The 23,404-nt window shown below is 43.7% G+C and overlaps 1 protein-coding gene across 1 annotated transcript in view; it reads right to left on the reverse strand.

Annotated features, from left to right (window-relative positions):
* Positions 1-14,419: 14,419 nt before the first annotated feature.
* Positions 14,420-23,404, reverse strand: part of LOC121278761 (retinol dehydrogenase 10-like) — a 104,500-nt gene continuing 95,515 nt past the window's right edge. The window contains exon 5 of the mRNA XM_041189172.1: positions 14,420-21,872. Coding sequence (XP_041045106.1) covers positions 21,749-21,872 — 124 coding nt within the window. The 3' untranslated portion in view covers positions 14,420-21,748. The remainder of the gene's footprint in view (positions 21,873-23,404) is intronic.

Raw genomic sequence — 23,404 nt, forward strand, 5'->3', positions numbered from 1 at the left:
ACAGCGTAATGTATCACTGTGGAGGGGGATTTTCAGTTGTGTTAAAAGTTAAATGGGTAAATTCTCTTCTGTAGTTTAAAGTATAAATTGCCTGCTGAGTAGTGTTTAGACAATATTACTATTAGTTTAAACAAAAACAGAAATACCTGGAAAAACTCAGCAGGTCTAGCAGCATTGGCGGAGAAGAACAAAGTTGACGTTTCGAGTCCTCATGACCCTTCAACAGAACTAAGTAAAAATAGGAGATGGGTGAAATATAAGCTGGTTTAAGGTGGGGGTGGGGGTGGGGGGAGAAGTGGGAGGGGTGGTTGTAGGGACAAGCAAGCACTGATAGGAGCAGATAACCAAAAGATGTCACAGACAAAAGAACAAAGAGGTGTTGAAGGTGGTGATATTATCTAAAAGAATGTGCTAATTAAGAATGGATAGCAGGACACGCAAGGTACAGATAGCTCTAGTGGGGATGGGGTGATACTAAAAGGGCATTAAAGGTATTGATTTAAAAATAATGGAAATAGGTGGGAAAAGAAAAATCTATATGAATTATTGGAAAAAACAAAAGGAAGGGGGAAGAAACGGAAAGGAGGTGGGAATGGAGGAGGGAGTTCAAGATCTAAAGTTGTTGAACTCAATATTCAGTCCGGAAGGCTGTAAAGTGCCTAGTCGGAACATGAGGTGCTGTTCCTCCGGTTTGCGTTGAGCTTCACTGGAACAATGCAGCAAGCCAAGGACAGACATGTGGGCAAGAGAACAGGGTGGAGTGCTAAAATGGCAAGTGACAGGGAGGTCTGGGTCATTCTTGCGGACAGACTGAAGGTGTTCTGCAAAGTGGTCGCCCAGTCTGTGTTTGGTCTCTCCAATGTAGAGGAGACCGCATTGGGAGCAACGAATGCAGTAGATTAAGTTGGGGGAAATGCAAGTGAAATGCTGCTTCACTTGAAAGGAGTGTTTGGGTCCTTGGACGGTGAGGAGAGAGGAAGTGAAGGGGCAGGTGTTGCATATTTTGCGTAAGCATGGGGAGGTGCCGTAGGTGGGGTTTGAGGAGTAGGGGGTGATGGAGGAGTGGACCAGGGTGTCACGGAGGGAACGATCCCTACGGAATGTCGCTGGGGGGGGTGAAGGGAAGATGTGTTTGGTGGTGGCATCATGCTGGAGTTGGCGGAAATAGCGGAGGATGATCCTTACATTGCGGAGGCTGGTGAGGTGATAAGTGAGGACATGGGGGACCCTATTATGTTTCTGGGAGGGAGGAGAAGGCGTGAGGGCGGATGCGCGGGAGATGGGCCGGACATGGTTGAGGGTCCTGTCAACTATTGTGGGTGGAAAACCTCGGTTAAGGAAGAAGGAGGACATGTCAGAGGAACTGTTTTTGAAGGTAGCATCATCAGAACAGATGCGATGGAGGCGAAGGAACTGAGAGAATGGGATGGAGTCCTTACAGGAAGCGGGGTGTGAGGAGCTGTAGTCGAGGTAGCTGTGGGAGTCGGTAGGCTTGTAATGGATATTGGTGGACAGTCTATCACCAGAAATTGAGACAGAAGTCAAGGAAGTAAAGGAAGTGTCAGAGATGGACCATGTGAAAATGATGGAGGGGTGGAGATTGGAAGCAAAATCAATAAATTTTTCCAGGTCCCGACGAGAGCATGCAGCAGCACTGAAGTAATCATCGATGTACTGGAGAAAGAGTTGTGGGAGGGGGCCGGAGTAGGACTGGAACAAAGAATGTTCCACATACCCCATAAAGAGACAGGCATAGCTGGGGCCCATGCGGGTACCCATAGCCACACCTTTTATTTGGAGTAAGTGAGAGGAGTTAAAGGAGAAATTGTTCAGTGTGAGAACAAGTTCAGCCAGACGGAGGAGAGTAGTGGTGGATGGGGATTGTTCAGGCCTCGGTTCGAGGAAGAAGCTAAGGGCCCTCAGACCATCCTGGTGGGGGATGGAGGTGTAGAGGGATTGGACGGTCCATGGTGAAGAGGAGGCGGTTGGGGCCAGGGAATTGGAAATTGTTGATGTGACATAAGGTATCATAGGAATCACGGATGTAGGTGGGAAGGGACTGGACAAGGGGAGAGAGAAGGGAGTCAAGATAATGAGAAATGAGTTCCATGGGGCAGGAACAGGCTGACACGATCGGTCTGCCCGGACAGTCCTGTTTGTAGATTTTGGGTAGGAGGTAGAAGCGGGCCTTCCGAGGTTTGGCAACTATCAGGTTGGAAGCTGTGGGAGGAAGATCTCCAGAGGAGATGAGGTCAGTGACAGTCCTGGAAACAATGGCTTGATGTTCAGTGGTGGGGTCATGGTCCAGGGAGAGGTAGGAGGAAGTGTCTGCGAGTTGATGCTCAGCCTCCACAAGGTAGAGGTCAGTGCACCAGACTACAACAGCACCACCCTTGTCAGCGAGTTTGATGACAATGTTAGGGTTGGACCTGAGAGAACGGATTGCAGTAAGTTCAGAGAGAGACTGGTTAGAATGGGTGAGAGGAGCAGAGAAATTGAGACGACTAATGTCACTCCGACAGTTCTCAATGAAAAGATCAAGAGAAGGTAAGAATCCAGAGGTCCAGGTGGAGGGAGAATATTGGAGGTGGGTAAAAGGATCCATTGAACGGGGAGAGGACTCCTGCCCAAAGGAGTGAGCACGGAGATGAAGGCGGCGGAAGAAGAGTTCAACATCGTGCCGAGCCCGAAATTCATTGGGATGAATTATTACTTTTAGTTTACTCATTACAGTAAATGTCTTAAAACATCAAGGGGAGAATTTTCTCCCCATTAGGGGGGGGTTTGGGCGGGAGCGGGCGTGGGCAGGCACACAGCCGATCACCGCCTGCGATCGGCTGCGTGCCACCATTTTGCATTGGTGGGTCAATTAAGGCCCACCCAGGGTGATGTGCACCCAGACACACTCAGCAATCCCTGTGCATGCGGGGGGAGTAGGCTGAGTCGGGACCTGCGCCCTTTTGCACGCATATGCATGAAAGAACGCAGTAATCTCCCTGAGGCACAAAACTGCCTCAGGGAGATTAGTTTGATTATCAAAAATTTTAATGAAGAAAAAAAATATTTTAATTTTAAGACGTCCCTTCATGTGACAGTGTCACATGAGCGGGGACATGTCAATGAACTTTAATTAAAACATTTATTTGAATTATAAATCCTTCATGAAACCTCATCCCGCCCATGGATGAGGTTTTAGGATGAATGCGAAGGCTGCCTGGGCTCTTCGCCTGCCCGCCAACCTTAAGGTTGGACAGGCAGCTCAGTTAATTACTTTAATTAGTTTTTAAATGGCCTTAATAGGCCTTCGACAGTTTGGCAGGCGTGCAGCCGACTCTGCTGTGTGCCCACCGAACTGAAGGTCGGAATGACATGCAGTGACTTCAGGACACACGCCCGGCGTCATCGCATGTCATTTTATGTGTCAGTGAGTGGGGCCTGCCCCCACATGCCGACCCGAAGATTCTGGCCCAAATCTTTTCGTGTGACCTTTCCAGTCAGTCACTGGAAATTCAAATATCTTTTTAAAAGTTATAGGTCTATATGGGAATTGTAACAACATTGTAATTTCAAAACTTAAACTTATTTTACAATTAGGTTTTAATACCCTTTATGAAACGTCAAATCAACTCACAGATTTGTTTCCCAATTTTTCTGATTTCCTCACTAAACATGTGAATATAGGCCTTAGGCGCATGAGTAGGCCATTTGGCCTTTTGAGCCTCCTCTGCCATTCAATAAGATCATGACATATCTGGTTGTGGTCTCAATTTCATTTTCCTGTCTGCCATCCATACATCTTTACTGCCTTGTTTATCAAAAATGTAACCCTGCCTTGAATAAGTTGAATAACCCAGCCACTACTGCTCCCTGGGGAAGAAAATTCCACATACCAACAGCCCTCAGAGAAAAAAATTCTCTTCATCTCAATCTTAAAAGGGGGATCTCTTATTCTTAAACTGTGTCCCCTAGTTCTAGTCTTCCCTACAAGTGGGAAACATCCTTCGTTATCTACCTATCAAGTCCTCTCAGCATCTTATATGTTTCAATAAGATCACCTCTCATTCTTCTAAACTCCTCTGGATATGGGCACAACCTGTTCAACATTTCATCATAGGATAATCCTTCATCCCAGGAAATGAGCCGAGTGAACCTTCTCTATACTGCTTCTAATGCAATTGTATCTTTTTTTCCCCCAAGGAGACCAAAACTGCACATACTTCTCTGGATGTGACCTCACCAATACCCTATACAACTGTAGCAAAATATCCTTACTTTTATATTCCCCTTGCAATAAATGACAACATTCCATTCGCCTTCCTAATTTACTTGCTGTGCCTGCATACTAACCTTTTGTGACTCGTACCAGGACTCTGAGATCCCTCTATACCACCAAGTTCTGCAACCTCTCTCCATTTAAATAGTATGCTGCTTTTCTATTCTTCCTGTCAAAGTGGACAAGTTCACATTTTCCCACTTTATACCTCACCTGTTAAATTTTGTCATTAACTAGAGGAAACAGATTTAAGATAATTGGCAATTCAACCAGACGGTAGCAGATTTGTGGACTCAGCGAAAACCTGATCAACAATTCTACTAACAGATAAGGAATTGAAATATCAAAACATAAATGCTGCTACCTGCATCAGGTTCCATGTGTATGACTGAAGGATCTTCACAAGCAATCTCGATCTAAGATTTTGAGATGGGCATCTCTGATTAACTTGCAGAAGTGCATAAACAACTAGAGTTGCAAAAGCATCTTCTGTTCCTGCCAGAGGTGCAGCTAAGGTTTAGATTTTTAGAAGGAGGATGATGAGTGTAATAGAAAGTGGAGAGTGAGAGATTTCAGAATAGGGTTTTGTGTTTTGAGAAAGTTGAAAATTAGGAATAAAAACAAAACCAGAATTACCTGGAAAAACTCAGCAGGTCTGGCAGCATCGGCGGAGAAGAAAAGAGTTGACGTTTCGAGTCCTCATGACCCTTCGACAGAACTTGAGTTCGAGTCCAAGAAAGAGTTGAAATATAAGCTGGTTTAAGGTGTGTGTGTGGGGGGCGGAGAGAGAGAGAGAGAGAGAGAGGTGGAGTGGGGGTGTGGTTGTAGGGACAAACAAGCAGTGATAGAAGCAGATCATCAAAAGATGTCAACAACAATAATACAAAAGAACACATAGGTATTAAAGTTAAAGTTGGTGATATTATCTAAACGAATGTGCTAATTAAGAATGGATGGTAGGACACTCAAGGTATAGCTCTAGTGGGGGTGGGGAGAGCATAAAAGATGTTAAAAAAAAAATAAATAAATAATTTTTTTTTCTTTTTCTCTTTTTATAATGGAAATAGGTGGGAAAAGGAAAATCTATATAATTTATTGGAAAAAAAAGAAAAGGAAGGGGGAAACAGAAAGGGGGTGGGGATGGGGGAGGGAGCTCACGACCTAAAGTTGTTGAATTCAATATTCAGTCCGGATGGCTGTAAAGTGCCTAGTCGGAAGATGAGGTGTTGTTCCTCCAGTTTGCGTTGGGCTTCACTGGAACAATGCAGCAAGCCAAGGACAGACATGTGGGCAAGAGAGCAGGGTGGAGTGTTAAAATGGCAAGCCACAGGGAGGTTTGGGTCATTCTTGCGGACAGACCGCAGGTGTTCTGCAAAGCGGTCGCCCAGTTTACGTTTGGTCTCTCCAGTGTAGAGGAGACCACACTGGGAGCAACGAATGCAGTCGACTAAGTTGGGGAAATGCAAGTGAAATGCTGCTTCACTTGAAAGGAGTGTTTGGGTCCTTGGACGGTGAGGAGAGAGGAAGTGAAGGGGCAGGTATTGCATCTTTTGCGTGGGCATGGGGTGGTGCCATAGGAGGGGGTTGAGGAGTAGGGGGTGATGGAGGAGTGGACCGGTCCACTCCTCCATCACCCCCTACTCCTCAACCCCCTCCTATGGCACCACCCCATGCCCACGCAAAAGATGCAATACCTGCCCCTTCACTTCCTCTCTCCTCACCGTCCAAGGACCCAAACACTCCTTTCAAGTGAAGCAGCATTTCACTTGCATTTCCCCCAACTTAGTCGACTGCATTCGTTGCTCCCAATGTGGTCTCCTCTACATTGGAGTGACCAAACGTAAACTGGGCGACCGCTTTGCAGAACACCTGCGGTCTGTCCGCAAGAATGACCCAAACCTCCCTGTGGCTTGCCATTTTAACACTCCACCCTGCTCTCTTGCCCACATGTCTGTCCTTGGCTTGCTGCATTGTTCCAGTGAAGCCCAACGCAAACTGGAGGAACAACACCTCATCTTCCGACTAGGCACTTTACAGCCATCCGGACTGAATATTGAATTCAACAACTTTAGGTCGTGAGCTCCCTCCCCCATCCCCACCCCCTTTCTGTTTTCCCCCTTCCTTTTCTTTTTTTTCCAATAAATTATATAGATTTTCCTTTTCCCACCTATTTCCATTATAAAAAGAGAAAAAGAAAAAAAAAATATTTATTTATTTTATTTTATTTTTTTTACATCTTTTATGCTCTCCCCACCCCCACTAGAGCTATACCTTGAGTGCCCTACCATCCATTCTTGATTAGCACATTTGTTTAGATAATATCACCAACTTTAACTTTAACACCTATGTGTTCTTTTGTATTATTGTTGTTGACATCTTTTGATGATCTGCTTCTATCACTGCTTGTTTGTCCCTACAACCACACCCCCACTCCACCTCTCTCTCTCTCTCTCTCCGCCCCCCACACACACACCTTAAACCAGCTTATATTTCAACTCTTTCTTGGACTCGAACTCAAGTTCTGTCGAAGGGTCATGAGGACTCGAAACGTCAACTCTTTTCTTCTCCGCCGATGCTGCCAGACCTGCTGAGTTTTTCCAGGTAATTCTGTTTTTGTTTTTGTTTTGGATTTCCAGCATCCGCAGTTTTTTTGTTTTTATGAAACTTAGGAATGTTATGTTGAACGAGTGTGAAAGAGATCACAGATGCACTTGGTCGCACCTCTTTTAAAATATGCCGTGAGGTTATCAAATCCCAGCTCTAGGAACAAGAGGTAGAGAGGGTACCTCTCTATGGCAGAGAAAGATTACAGATGACTATATTCTCACAAGATGTGGTAGCTGCCTCAAAAGTCCTTTTGATCTGTCCATGTTTTCTTTCCCTTTACTGTTTTTCCCTTGGTGATTCTTGCAGCACCTTTTTGTAAATCACAGTAAAGCAGCATTTACTTTGGCAAGACAAAAACAAAATAATGTGGATACTGAAAATCTGAAATAAAAACAAATTTCTAGAAGCAATCAACAGGTCAAGCTGCATTTGTAAAGAGAGACCCTGAACTTTTATGGTATTGTAAAGAGGAATGACCAATTGCATTGCTCATGTTAAACCAAGAGGGTGCGAAAGAGAGGGTACATTTGATTTCATTATTGTAGATAATGTGTCATTATGATGATAATTATTATAGGAAAAGTTTTCTGTTTATCTGTAGCAAAATTCCTATTATAATTATTCATTTCTTAAGAATTTATGGTGGTCTCCCAATATAATTTCCATTCCTAGATGATGTTCTCTGGCCATTGCCCGTCCCTAGTGAAAACATACTCAAAGACTGGAGAGGAACAGCAGCTCCAGGGAGTTGGAAATGGAGGTGAAGATAGCAGTTTTGAATGGAGAGGGAACCATTTAGTGTCAGTTAACATGATGACTAGGAATAAAAGCTGGGTGATCAGCAGTTTAGTGGAAATGAGGTCAAGAAAGTAGAGCTAATTTAGTGGCACATTGCTGAGAATAGTTTGGAGAGAGTATAAGGGAAGGTAGGAGAGAACTAAAGAAAAACCATGGACCAGAGTTTTATGTTCGGTGTGCGGGCTCGGCAGGAGCGGGTGGGGCAGTCAGGAGCCTGACCGCTGCCTGTGATCGGCTCCACACCACCATTTTATGTGGGCAAGCCAATTAAGGCCCGGCCAGTGTAAGACACGACAGCGGCAACAGGGAGAAGGGGCGGGCGGGGGCTGGAGCTCAATGTCTGCCGGGTCCAGTGGCGACCCAGCAGCCAATTCAAAAGCGGCCATGGCAGGCATGCGAAAGTTACCTGTGAATCAGAGGAACCTCATCATGGAGCACTTAAGCGTTGAATACAACAGGCGTAAGTGCATGTCGGCAGGGCAGTCGGCCCCCCCCGTTTTTCCGATGAGTGTCTCACTGCCCTCCTGGAGGAGGTGGTAGCACGGAGAGAAATATACTTGTCCCCAGGGATGGGAGGAGGAGGCCCCCCCCGCCTCACCAAAAAGCCTGTGAGGAGGTGGCATCCAGAGTGAGTCCCCATGATGTGGTGAGGCGCACATGGATGCAGTGCCGTAAGCGATTCAATGATCTCCTGCTATCAGGAAGGGTGAGAACCGTGTTGGCATAGGTCACTTAGCACAGCAGTTAGGAGCGCCCCACCCCTGACGTCAGAGTTCTTAGAGTGTGAGTGGCAAATGTCAATGAGGTAGCATCTGGGCAAGGGGGTGAGCCCTTGCTGCTTGGAATGAGTGTCTTGTGGCACCAGGGTCACGAATTGGTTGAGCCCTGTGAGGTATTCCTCAGGTGGGGTTGGCCAGGCTGCAGTGACAATGCAGGTACAGGGTGGACTAATTAATACTCTTCTGTCCTTCAGAAGACATCCCATAAAAATGCAGAGAGGTTGCGGAATAGCAGAGGACCGCCCCACCTTCTAATCAGAGATGATCAGGATGCCCTAGAGCTGGAGAGGCACCATGCGCCTAAGTCAACCTGCCGCAGTGAGGTTGGGGTGCCACCAGTCTGCAAGAGTGCACTGAAGTCAGAATGTCTGTCATTGCAACCATTCCACTGTTGCCTCTATATTGAGGTGAGCCTTAACCCTGGAATCCCCATTGATAATGGAAAGATGAGGGCACCCTGATCCGGGTGCCAGGTATGCACAGTAGCAGTGTAATGACTTCAGCTAATAACATGTCCTTGTTCTTCCTTTCAGGCTGACCAGAAGCCCATTGGGATGAGAAGCCTGAAGGTCTGCCGCTGATCCCAGAGGACAGCAACCATTGAAATGCACCTGTATCACACCCTCTCACCCAGGCAGGCACTAGCACAGATACCAACACCTCGGTGGGCGTTAGATCAGCAGATAGTATCTCGGTGCACATCAGTGAGGGCACTTCACACTTGCTTGAGGCGCAGACAGAGACAGAGAGTGCCCAGGACACCGGCGCTCGCAGGACTGTTGGGAGCCAGGAACATACTCAGTCAGAGGCTGATGATGTGCCTCTGAAGTTGTCCCTGAGGCAGCAGATGCTGGAAGTCCAGCAGGGTGTGCGGGAGGATCTGGCGGAGATACATGAGGGAATATGTGCTATGGTCTCCTTGCACATTGCAATGATCCTCATGGCCGAGCGCAGTGTGTTGTTCATGGAGAGAATGGTGACTCTCATGGAGAGGCTCCTCCAGGAGCTGAATCAGGGGTTCCTGGGGTTGTGTTTGGACCTGCAAGCCTTTACACCAGCAATGACCTCAGATGGTCACTGTCAGTGTAGGAGTTGGACTGGGCACCCAGTATCCCAGCTAGGTGCTCATCCATCAATGGTGAGTAGCGACCCGACATTGGCATACGAGCTGCTTGTTGCCCCTGCGGGCTTCTCTCAGGGCGCTCCAGATGACAACAGCAGCTCTTCCGCACCTCTGCCAGTGGCCATGGCAGCAAATGAGGCTGTGGTGTTTGGGGAGATGCCAGCTGTGGCACTGGCCGCTCCCTCCCAGGCAGGGCCAGCACAGGCTCCACGGGCCAGAGGATGCCAAGGTCATCATGGCCAACAGGACAGCAGAGTGAGCACCTAGACGTAGCACACAAGTAAACACTTAAGCCCATGTTGTGCTTAAGGTGCTTTATCACTGGTGATATTTTCTCCCCCCACTTTTACTTTAATTATTATTAGGTGTGATGGAGAACACCTTTAAATTTAATTTGTATTATGTATGGCAGGTACCACACCATTAAATGTGTTTGTGTTCAACATGCCTCTGAGTGCTTCATTAGTTCTGCAGTTGCAGGGTAACCCATGATGTTATGAGCAACTTGTTTGTTTGTCATTGAACTTTATCGAAATGGCACATAGTACATGTTGTTCACCAAACAAATGTTGCTGTCGGGTATCAAGTATGGAGCCTGCAGCCCTGGCATGTGGTGCTGGTTCTTCTTTGGTAGGCTAGTTGAAGGAGCGTTGGATCAAAGCCTCCCGGGTGTCCCGCCTCCCTGGAAGTTGCCCAGGTCAGTGTCTATCCCCTCATCATTCTCCTGACCATGCTCATCCTTGGACTCACTACTGGACTCATCGTCTGCTGCCAGAGCAGCTACATCAACATCATCTTCCTCCACTGCGTCCCCCCTTTCCAGCGCCAGATTGTGGAAAGCTCAGCGTGCAACCACTATCAGAGACACACAATCTGGGGGGTATTGCAGTGCACCCCCTGAACAGTCCAGGCATCGGAAGCGCATCTTGAGAAGACCGACGACTCTCTCTACTACTGCCTTTGTGGATGCATGGTTATTGTAGCCCTGCTCAGCTTCTGTTCTTGGATGGCGGAGAGGCGTCATGAGCCACCTTTTGAGGGGATAGCCCTTGTCACCAAATAGCCATCCAGCCGGGCTGGAGCACTGAAGAGCCCCGGCACCTGGGAGTATCTCAGGATGTAAGTATCATGGGAGCTGCCTGGGTACCTTGCACAGACTTGCAGAATTTGAATCCTATGATCACACACTATCTGCACGTTCATGGAGTGGAAGCCCTTCCTGGTGACGAAGGCACCGGGCTCACCTGCTGGCGCCTTGATGGCCACGTGTGCAGTCAATTGCACCCTGGGTGCAAGGGGACCCAGCAATCGCTGCAAAGCCTCTGGCTTGCTCAGCCTGGCTGGCCTCGTCAGTGGGGTAGTGAATGAAAGTTAATGCACATCTGAACAGAGTGTCTGTCACCAGCTTGACACAACTGTGGACAGTTGATTGGGAGACTCCACAAAGATCACCCACTGACCCCTGGAAAAAGGTGGAGGTATAGAAGTTGAGGGCCCCTGTGACCTTCAGCGCCACTGGCATGGGGTGTCCACACACTGTTGGAGCTGATCTCGGGGCCGATCATCTGACAGATGGAGGTCACTGTCTCCCTTGAGAGGCAGAGCCTCCTTCGGTATTACACCTCAGACATATTGAGTTAGCTGCATCGCCATCTGTAAACCCTGGCAGCAGGATAGTGACATCTTCTGAGGCCCCTTCTGCCTTGCATTTCATTTTGGCCCTGCAGCCCTTGTGCCTGCGCCTGTCCTCCCACAGATAGCACCCCTGGAGGCTGAAAAGGGACATCTGGCCTCCTCCCCCTTTTGGCCCTCTCTTTCTCCTCAGAGGAGGTGCCTCCAGCGGAGACCACAACCCCCATTCCCAGGGGAAGGGAAGGCTGTCTGATACCTGGAAGGCCCAAATGGCATGACTCCTCCAGCGTCCTGAGCTGAAGCCTCATTTCTGTCAAAGCAGCTCTGAAGCGAAATGACATTATGCTGCTTGCTTGCGTGAACAGGACAAAGTTATAAGCTAAAGTACAAACAACTTGTATTCACGAGCCCACTCACCCCTCTTATCCCACCCGTGGATGAGGTTTTTTGAAAATGTGGTCTACCCGCCTGCCTGTTGCACCCATGCGACGCCTGAAAATCACACGGGCTGCAAAAAAAATCACAATCGGTGCCTCAAGGGCTTTAACTGGCCCATTAATTAATGATAGCCGTGCCTCCGTCCTCATCACACGCCCACCTAGCAAAATATCATGATGGTGCGTGGTGATGTCGGGACACCCGCCCAACATCACCGCCCGTTATTTTACGTTCTGGTGCATTGGGTACACGCCCGCATGCCGAATGTAAAATTCTGGCCATGGGTTCCTGGGCACAATGGGCACAGCATTAAGTAAAGAGAAGGATGCCACGGAGGCAGCTAAATTAATGTTTTTTTCATTCATTCATAGGATGTGGACATTGCTGCCAGCATTTTATGCAAATTTCTAGTTGTCTTGAGAAAGTAGTGGCAGCAAGTCACCTTTATGAATCACTGGTGTGGTGAAGGTAATCCTACAGTCCTGATAGGGACAGCGATATATTTCACAAACAGGATGGAGTATGACTTGGAGCTGGTTGTAGGCAGCTCCCCTCGTCTTTCTAGGAGGTAGGGGTCAAAAGTTTAGGAGTGCTGTCATAGGAGCCATAGCAATTTGCTGCAGTCTCCATCTTAATGACAAAGGTCCATGGAGTAGAAGGGTAGAGTGGAAGGGTGGGGGCTTGAGAAATAATTGGTAGTGGATAATGTACAAGAACATCATCAGAAATAGGAAGAGTAGGCCATTCAGCTCCTTGAGCCTGCTAGGTCATTCAGTAAAATCATGGCTGATCTGATTGTGGCCTTAACTCTATTTTGCTGCCTGCACCACCCTCCCACCACCCCCCATAACCTTACCCTCCCACCACCCCCCATAACCCTACCCTCCCACCACCCCCATAATCCTACCCTCCCTTGGAGATCAAAAATCTGTCTAATTGAACCTTGAACGTATTCAATAGCCCACTGCTCTCTGTGGTATAGAATTCCAAACGATTAACGACTTTGAGAGAAGTTCCTCAGGTCTGTCTTAAATGGATGACCCCTTATTTTGAAACTGTGAAGCAGGTGTATGGGAACAGCACCACCTGCAACTTCCCCTCCAAGCCACAGACCATCTTGATTTTGAACTATATTGCTGTTCTTCACTTGTCACTAGGTCAAAATCCTTGGACTCCCTCCCTAACAGAACTGTGGGTGTATCTACACCGCATGGTTTCAGCAGTTCATGAAGGTGGCTCCCCACCACCTTCAAGGGCTAATTAGGGATGAGCAGCAAATGCTGGCCTTGCCAGCGATGTTCACATCCCATGAAATAATTAAAATTCTAGATTCCTCCAAGGGGAACCATCCTCTCAGCATCTACCCTGTCAATAAGATCACCTCTCATTCTTCTAAACTCCAATGAGTACAAACCCAACCTGCTCATTTCATTCCTCATATGACAACCCCTTCATCCCAGGAGTCAATCGAATGTACTTCTTCTGAACTGATTATCTCAGTTTCGAGGATGATCCTGGAGAGACTGGTTTTGAAAAAGAATGAAGTCCAATAGCATGATCCAGTTGACCAGTGACTAAACCAGTTATGTAACATATGCACTCAAGTTCACACTCTTTGGATGTGATGGGGTAAATAAGTATTTATACTGCGTACAAGGGTATTAAAAGGTTGAGGATAGCATGGTTGAGCAGAGGAACAGCTGCAGAAGCATAACGATGGAGGGAAGCCAATGATTAGAAAGTGTTTGATAGTGCAATTGCAAGTGATGGGGATAAATATATTGCAGGAGACGGTCACTTAAGGAAGTTGGGGTTAGAGACACAAACTGACATGGGTTGTTTGCGAAGGTGCCATTTATGTTCAAGACTTTGGGAATAGAGAGATGAGCATGCAGTATGGCAAGGTCAAGAGCATGGTTTAAATATGGGTAAGCAAACTTATAGGGAAGAAGGGGTTAAAAGGAAAGGTGGACAATGAAATCAGAGTAGGGGGGCAAGAAGAGGAGATGGAAAGCGCTGGAAGATGATCAGATAGGGTAGAAGCTAGGAACTGTTGAAATGGTGAAGTGATGATGGGGGATGGGCAAGATGATGTGAAAATACTTCTATAATAGTGTCAAATAGTATACTTCAGATGTCTAATCTAAGGAAGTTTATCTGTAATAATTCTTAATTGCCAGTTTGTAGTTCAGGACTGGAATGTATAATCTAAGAAGTAATGTAAATGAAGCAATAACATTTAAGAATAGTTTCTAACTGACCAGTTATGGATGTTAAGAGATCCCACAGCACTCTTCAAAACAGGAGGGAGAATTCCTGGCCAATACTACTTTCTTTAACCACCACCATTTCTCCCCCTCCCCCCTCAACCAAACGGATTAATTTCATTATGGGCTGCAAAACCTTGTTAAATGTCTGCTGTATTTGCATGTACAAGTTACTAATTCGTGGTCCATGAAACATTTGGAAAAGCATTCATACAAAATACAGGTTTTCTTTTCACCTACAGTATTCTACTGCTCCTGGGAGCATTGAGAAAACAGCAATCTAATACAAACAGGTGAAAAGTGCTTTAAATGCTAGACACATCATGTTTGAGACTTGGTTGTTCTACTTAGAAGAAAGCAATGATTGTTGAAACCAAAGTCTGGCTGTAGTAGCATCGGATGTAAAATCCAAAACTTTCTACAAGGTATCAAAGAGTGTAATAAAAGTCAGGCTGTGCAATAACTGAAATTATTTCAACACTCAGCAATTCTTTGCTTTTCAATTGGTTAACCTTTTATTAGAGTTTTTCCATTGTTAGGAGAATTGTATTAAATACACTGGAAACAGTATAGTTGTCTACTCAATATATCAAAGCTACAGGGACAAGATTTTTTTTAAGAGGAGCTATATCCAGCAGAATTCTGAGGAGTGTTTACTGACCTTCAATATTTCCACAAGACACTCCAGGACCTGTGCTACATCAAATGTTAAGCTACACAAGTTATCCCAAAATATTAATAAATTTAATTTTATGTTAATGCTCATAATCAATAAATGCTGAAAAAATAAAATTCCATCAATATTGTGCAGTACCAGGGCATTAAAAAAATCTGAAGACATATGAAGGGAGTAAATCTTGTTAGAGATATATCTTGAAGGTTTTGAGTAAAGGGGAACGATTTCAAGATACAGATGAATCAATCATTTTGACGTGAGCACATTTTGGAAGCAATGCAGTTTTCTAAAGTTACTATGGTTTTAATTTTAAAAAATATTGCAACTGACCTCTTGCAAGCTACACCCCTTTGAATTCTAAACAAATATGCGTATCTAGAATTTAGACTACAAAATTATGCTGGATCGGTGGGGTCCAACAATAATACAGCTATACTATTCTATTGTGAAAAGCTATGATTTTTTTTCCTTCCAAAACATCTGGAGTAACACGATTTCTCCCGGATTCCAATAAATTAGTCCAATACATGGTGAAAATGAGTCCAATACATGGTGAAAATGGAGTTCCAGTGATTCTAAGTAAACAAGCAAAAGATAGGGATTTTGAAAAAAGACAACAAAAAGTTTGTCAGTACCCTAATCATTAATATGTCCTCCACATCTAGAAGAAAGTTCTCAATAGAAAACCATTTAGTACTTTGCAAAGAGAATGAAAGCAGTAAAATTAAGTAAACTTCTGGCAGTCACAAGAGGCTAATAAAATTGACAAATTTTGTAAGTCGAAATATTGACCAAATTAAGATAGATTTTATTGGATAGCTGAAACTACTACCATGCACCTGAGGTGCATACAGTAGTTATTCTCTAATCACTTTAATGCTGAAAAGAGAGGCATGCTATTGAAGTTTTGTTTTGCATTTGAGACAAAATGAAAGAATGCCAAATTTCAAACGGTCGCCACAATTTATATCGCAGGAGAAAGGGATACTGATTGATTGGCAAGTCGACTCTGAGTGAGATGTTGCAGTGGAGAAAGCAACAGGAAACTATAGGCTCCCCAAGTTCCCACATAATTCAAAAAAGGTGCAATGTTCGAACATACTTCCTTTTGTTTCCAGAGAACACATACCTGCGTACGAATGCACATTGCTTCTAGCAAGCGTAAATGATCCATGTTATGGTCTTGACTGATCATCTTAAATTGGTTGTTAGTGTTGCTATTAGTGCACTCAGGATTGGTTAACAAGTGCTGCCCAACTGCAGAGCCACATCCAACAGTACCGAATCAACCAATCAGCACCCTTTCTTCTTAAAGTATAAATTGTTGCAATAGTTTGAAATTTAGCATTTTTGCGCTTGTCCTCAAGTGCAAAATGAAAAGCTTTGGCAACATGACTTTCTTTTACACCAATATTCAAGTTCAGTACTACCAAGGAGCCTATCATGTGTTAAGCTCCTTAAGGGATGGAAGGAATGTATAATCAGAATGAAGAAAGATTTCACTCACCGCATCTATTGGAAAGCGAGAAAGTTTTTTTGGAGGAATGTTCAAAAAAAGTTAACTCCATTTTCTTACCAAAAGGGATGAAACCAGTAGCGTGAACAGGGCTCTTGGCAAATCAGCAGCCCATTTTAAACCTTGTCTAATGGAAAATAATTGTGTGGTGTAAAACAGGTTGCCAACTTGCTATGAACTCTTCTTGCACTACAGTATGTCCTTGTTCTTGCCTAGCTTAATGTGATTTCCTTTTTAAAATCCCTTATTCTTTGGAGCTGGTTTTTCCGATTTGTGTTGCCATTTTTGTTTTTACGTTGTTTGCATGCAATGGCAGAGTTGCCCTTTAGCATTGTGCGTCTTCCTGTTAACGTCGATCTGACTTGGGTCCCATGACCTGATCAGCGCTATTCTGAAGTGAGGTCTTTGTCTGCGCTCGAGGGAACTTCAATTTAAAAAAATGTTGAAGCAAAGTTCTGAAGAAGAAAGAATATCCAAACAGGTTTTTTTTTTTGCAAGGAAGAAATTGAAGCCTGGGCTTCTCATTTCTGTGAAGTAAAGTCTCATTTCTTGACTCTGCAAGCTGATTTCAATTTCGGATTCCTAGGTGCCTGCTATGGAGCTTTATATTGGAGGAGGTAGAGGGGCATTTGCTACTGTACACAGGTAAAAAAATTGTTTTTCTTGTCGCAGGGCTTGTTTGGGTGAAAAATACAGAACGCAGTACCCTGTACATTAATTACCCTTCAGGAGGCTGACTCTGCAATTGTCCGATTAAATTTTGAGCCCCAAAAGCTGACCCTTCAAGTCTGTGGCAGGTGAGACTGAGCAGCCATTTTAAAGTCCCTTCTTTCAGACTTGTGATTTCCCGCTGTGGTCCCTCAGAATCACTCTTAAGCATGAGTCAGAAATGCCCAGTCAGTGGTGGTAGCAAGTCTGCTGCTTAGAAAACAAGAAAAATCTATCAGTCAAGCAGTGAAATTGGATGTTTTAAAATGTCTTGAGGTTGGAGAACTGTCAGGCGATATTGGTAGAGTGCTTGGGATACCCCAACAACAGTGAGAACAATCCATAGTAATGCTGACAAAAAATTAAAGTGTGCAAAATGTTATACCTTTCAAGGGTTGGGAAGGAGAGTTGGACTAGAAGCAACAGTATGGAGAATATAGAAAGACTCTTGGCAGTCTGGATTGAAGCCAAAACCTGCAGCAGGTGCCTCTTAGTTTGATGGTCATCTAAGCAAAAGCGTGTGTGAAGATTTCCAGAAGGTAAGAGTTCTCAAAGTTTCAATGCTATTTGTAGATGTTTCAGGCTTTTCAAGGGGCATTCCTATCTACACATTACTGACCAATAGAGCAGCTATTGCTGATACAGAAGTAGCTGATGAATTCCCTGCTTATTTGAAGCCAGTTGTTGAAGAACATTAGATACTTGCCAAAACAAGCTTTTAAATGTCAATGAAATAGGGCTTTTTTGAAAGCGTATGCCAAAGAAAATATACGTTTCCAAAGAGGAGAAGATGGTGCCAGGATCTGAAACTGCCAAAAGATAGAGACTGTTCGGCTTGGTGGAAACGCTGCAGGAGATTTTATGGTTAAATCCTTAGTGGTGTACCAGTCCGAGACATCACAGGTATTTTGGCGTTCAAATAAGAAATGCTAGATGACACAGGCACTCTTTCAAAAATGATTCTCTGTATACCATCCCTGCCTGGAGGGCATATTGCACAAGAAAAAAATATCACCTTTTGAGATATTGCTCTTCTTGGATAATTGACCATGATAACCTGTCAGCCTTGATGAATTGTCTGGAAATGTGAAGGTGATTTTCCTACCACTTAACACTACTTCATTGATACAGCCTATGGATCAGGAAGCAATAGCAACTTCTAATGCCTACCTTCTCTCAACTCAAAGCAACAGGATGGTGAGAAGGCACTGGACAGGGATTTTTGGGCTGGCTACAACATCAATGGCACCATCAATAAATCACTTATAGGTTGAAGTTATATCATTGTATCAGAACAGTGTGTGACGGAAATTTTGTCTTGTATGTGTCGTTGATCACAGAGAATCTCACAGCACTGTCCAAGGTTCAGTATGAAAGCACCTTGGTGAGGGGAGCTGGCTTTGATGATGTGGTTGAAGCTGATGTGGTGGAATTGCTTGCATTCCATGGACAGGAACTGTCCAATGAAGACAATGCAGCTAGAGAGTTAATGAGCTAATGAAGAACATGCTGAAAAACCACATCTCTTCCCCACCCCCCTAAAGTTGTCAAGGAAACAGCTGCCAAGAGCTTTCCAATTCATAGAAGAGAGACAGTGGAAATCTTCAGAGGATGATCCAAACAGAACGCAGTGCCAAAGTGAACAGGATAATCAATGATGGCATTAGCTTCTATAGAGAATCTACCAGAAGAAGCAAAAGAAAACCAGCAGTCCTTGGATAACATTCAGGTTGTTGACAATCCTGGCCCTTCGATCCATTAACTCGACCAGGAACTGGCTCAGGCACACCGCCTTCAATTCAAAACCAAAATCACTCCCAACTTCAATTATTGAACTTCTCAGAAAAAGATCAGGATCTCAAATCCAAGTCCAAGGCCATGGCACCAGGCATCGCAAATCCAGTGGCAAGGCAGGCTGTGCAATGGCAATGTCTTCCCCCAAACTAACATGCCCGACATAAAAGGTGCGAATCACTCAAAGCCACCAACACGAAATGCTTTAGGAATGTCCTCAAAGCATCCCTGAAAAGGTCAAACATCTCCACTCATGGTGACTGACCAAAATGGGAGAAGGCTCATCTGGCAAGGCACCGAAACGATTCGGAGCAGAATCTTATGGCGCGGCTGTGATGGCGGGGTGGGGCCATAAAATGCAGCGAGCTGTTCAAAACTCAGCTTTGGTGGGACCGTAAAAATCCCCCAGCGTAAAATTCCACCCAAGGTCAGGAACATGCGGATGCCAAGTCAAGGTAGCAGAGAGTGCAAAAACCTCCAAGCAACTCATCTAACTGATCCTCCAAACAACACCTGCCCACACATGGCAGAGTCTGGAGATTGGCTAGCTGGGTTCTGAAATGACTGGTAAATCCAATGCACAGAGTGGAAGCATGTCTTCCTTGACTCCAAGAGACTGTCTAAGAGAGAGGCTGGCAAGTGTTATCCAATTAGAATTTATACAGTACTTCTTTTATATTCAGTGATTTATTTTGCAAGTTATTCCAGCTAGGAATGCTCAGTGCTGCACATGTACGGTACAGTATTTCAACTTGTACATTGGTTTTTCAGGGCGAGGAATGTCCAAAGGAACCTAACTCCGGCTTTAACATTGATTCCTATAGGAACCCATGATTCACTTAAAGTCATGATTTTCAGGAATGAAGCTACAACTTCAAGTGAGGACTTAAGTGTACCTAACATATACCCATTTCATCCCCAAGACTCTAATGCTCATGTAACTATGCATTGCAGCAACTGTACATCTAATCAAAACAGATCAGAAAACATCAGCATTTCCTTCCTTAATAGTTAATTTTATTATGGTATTTCAGTATCTAGACAAAGATTGGCTATGACAGTAATTAACCCAACCCAGAGATTCAACACTCATGTACAAACTCACCTTTCCTCCATTATTCATTATAGATAGTAAAAGCTTTGTTAGAGTTTTAGATTGAACTAATGGACTCCACTCCCTTTCTTCCATGTACTATAATTACAGCTGCTAAATTTAAAGGCTTAAAAGTTTAAAACAAAATCAAGTTATAATACAGCATGTAGATTTTTCTTAGCTTATCCAGCCTGAAGGCATGTACATAGAAGTTACAGGCTGTTCAGCCCAACCACTCAGTGTCACCACTTACCCTCCATTTGAGAACAATTTACCCAGTGCCTCAGTTACTAACCCTGGAAGTGAATTCCAACTACATAAAGATTCCCCTGCCCTCAGTTTTAAATCTGCTACATTCAATCATGTATCTATAGATTCTTGTTCTTGATCTCAACTACTGAACAGTTTCTATCTACTCTGTCCCATCCTTTCATAGCTTGTCCTCATATTGTCCACATAATCAGTGTTGTTCCAAAGATAAATAAATTTGTCTGTCAATGCATTTTATTGTAACAAATTTTCAAACTAAAAGTATCCATTATAGCAGCCAAATAGCATGAGTGCCTAACCTATTTCCTTATTGGACTGTACCTTGCCCAAAAACTTGAGCTTCATGAAATCTTACATCATCTTCCACAAAAAGGTTCTGTAGTCTAGGCAAGATCATAGGTGGGAAGGAAAATAATTCCCCCAACATGGCAACAGAAATGTGGCCAGGAGTCCAATGCAGTTGTATGAAGTTTCTAACACGTTAACTCTGAACACCATAAGCTGGAGAAATCTGCACATTGCTCCCATTAAGATTTTCAATTTTGAAAGGATTGAGAGAAAAAGAGAAAAAAGTCATAAGGGTTTCAATAAGCCCAGTAGATTCTTGGCTTAAGAAAAACTTCATGAATTCTTTCAGTGCAGTGATCATTTGGAAAACGGTGGTAGTTATTAATTTCAGTGGTAGTGTCTTTTGGGGGACTATATTTGGGTACAAGTTCTCAAAGCTCAAAGAGATGTATTTAAAATGTTGGGAAAGGCACAGTCTAGCTAATGTAACCAATAGGTCACCCAACATGTATGGCTGAAATTTATGTTGGAGACTCATTCAAATTCAAATATTGTTTCTCCAATACCAAGCATCATAAACATCGTGCACATCTTTTGCATTTAATTGGCATTTTAATTAAAAATTCTTTACATTAACTATATTACTTAAAAAAACTTAAGACTAGTTATTGACCTATGTATAAAGTGATCACAAAGATGTACAGAAGACATTACTTTTAGAACTTCTGATAAACAAATTTAGGTGTTATTCAAATAGATATACAAAGGAGGTAGAAATTTCAGGCTTTAAAAAAAATGGACCACTAATCCACAGAAAATAGGACATTTAAACTAGTTTCAAAAGGCACACCAATGAGAGATTTTCCTAAAAAAAAGTATTCCAATGCTGAATAGGAACACGTTCCGCAATTTTAAACTGTAAGATCCATTTGGAGAAATTTGCAGTTTGAGAGAAAGTAACTGAATATTCCATTGTAGCGGTAATTCTAAGATTTACAGAAGTACTTGCAGTGGACTGTGGGAGAAGTCAATAATTACAGTGCATTCACTATTTAAAAAGTTATAGTAACAGGAATTTTATAAAGTACTGCACTTATCTACACCTCTAGTTGAATATCACATAAATACAGCTCTAACAGCAAACACAAAATGGCATTGCTGAGTAAAAGTCAAATGTTAAAAACATCATATCTTACTTTGCTCAGTTGGCATTAAAATGTGTGCAAGTCTAACCACTAGAAAAATTATACAAAATGATTGGCATAATACATTTATCTTGTGACTTGTTCAATACACAGGTAAAGTATTAACTGCTTTATCCACGTGATCATGGACAGCTAAAGCTTCACAGCTATTTGCCAAGAGTGCATGACTCAAACGTAGTCACTGCAAACACTTTCTGAATTGTATGGAGATGTTGACGAGTCAAATGTTGCATGCACTTCTGTGAGGGGTCCCAGCGCTGGATGTAGCAAGCAGTTTTACTTTAGATTTCATTTTTGGCTTCATTGTTGTTCAAAGCCTGTTTTCTCTCAGCAATAAATGGATACATGCACTTATCTGCTCCCAAAAAACGGTACATACAGACGACAGCTTCCCATGGCATAATGCTGAAACAGAAAAAAAATGTTTTTATGATAAAGAGACAATCTTCAGACTGGGGGACTATATTTGAATTTGCAGAACTTGGTTGATTTTTAAAAATGTTTTATTTTGAAGTTATTCGGGCATAGAAAACGCAACAGTTGGAATTGAGCTTCTAAAAGACAATGTTTAAGTACTGGAAGATTTTTGATCATCCAGGATGAACGTGTACCCAGAGCCAGCTAGGTCAGATTAAATATGCAAGATCCTAAATGGATTAACGAAGAAAAATCTATAGACAGAAAGGGGATCACTGACGAATGCTGGAACTAGTTGCATTTGCAAGCAGGACAAGAAATTATTTCAGTACTGTAAAGCAGAGAACAGGCAAAGAGATACAAATGGCCCCAAAAGACAGGATATGAATGATTACTTCTTGGTAACATTCCCTCTTCAATCAGATAACCAAGGAACATTAACAGTGTAGATATAAAAAGGAGTGGATGTCCTAGACTACGAGGATACAAAATCACCAAATCTCTAAAAACAGATGGTATGTACCCCAAAATGTCAGGGAGATACTAGGCAGAGGTTTGTGACCCACTGGCAATCATAGAAGGTGTGGACTTTGGAAACTGGACACTGGAAAGGTATCAGTGCTTCTGAATTTAGACATGGTGTACATTCAAAATCAACAGACATTGTCCCTCAGTGCAAGTAGTAAACAAACTTAAAATGCAGAAGGAAATCACTTGCTTCACCCTCACCTTGCTAGCCATTCCTTTGGAGAATGCAGTTCTGTTACTGCAAGACAGAGTGAGACCAATGGGGAGATAAAGGAGCAGCAGCAGTAGAGGCCGCGAGAGTGAAAACAGGGTTAGACGAGTAAGGTGGTGTGTAGATTCAAAGCCCACTAACCGCGTTTCAAAGAAATTTGTGATGTTAGGGAGAAGTAGATAAGTGACTGGTTAATGAGTATTTTTCTCTTTTCTCTCTCTAAACTAGGGTATTCATTCAATTTAGGTGTTTGGAAATTAAAAATATTCAATTAGGGGTAGTATAACAGGGGTAGTAAATTAGTGAAGAAGCACAGAGCAGGTCTAGAGGTAGTCATTAAAATTAATGCCAGTAAAAACAGGGTACCAACTGGGAACAGAGTTTTCTTTTACATCATGTCTGGTCATCTGAGACCACGGCTGAGATTTTCCATGCCCAACAGTGATGGGCGTGTTCAGTGGTGACATCGAAGTATCTTCTGAGAAGGCCCTAGTTGCTTTTCCCGATGACATAAGTCCAGGGTGCGATTGTCCACTTCCCCTGTCAATGGCAGGCTGTGTTTCCTGCCGTTGAATGTTGGGAGCTTAATTTTAATAAATTTTCATTTAATTATTGTGGCCACACACTAGAACCACCCCCCACGTCAAATTTAAATCCCATGTCAGTGTGATTTCTCGACGGAATGATTTACAACGATTTAAACAGCATGAACCTGGTGACCTCAACTTTGAGGGGAAATTAGAGGTGACTGCACACAATTTTGCACTGCATTCAATGATCC

Source organism: Carcharodon carcharias, chromosome 6 (assembly GCF_017639515.1).
Source record: "Carcharodon carcharias isolate sCarCar2 chromosome 6, sCarCar2.pri, whole genome shotgun sequence".
NCBI classification, from domain to species: Eukaryota; Metazoa; Chordata; class Chondrichthyes; order Lamniformes; family Lamnidae; genus Carcharodon; species Carcharodon carcharias.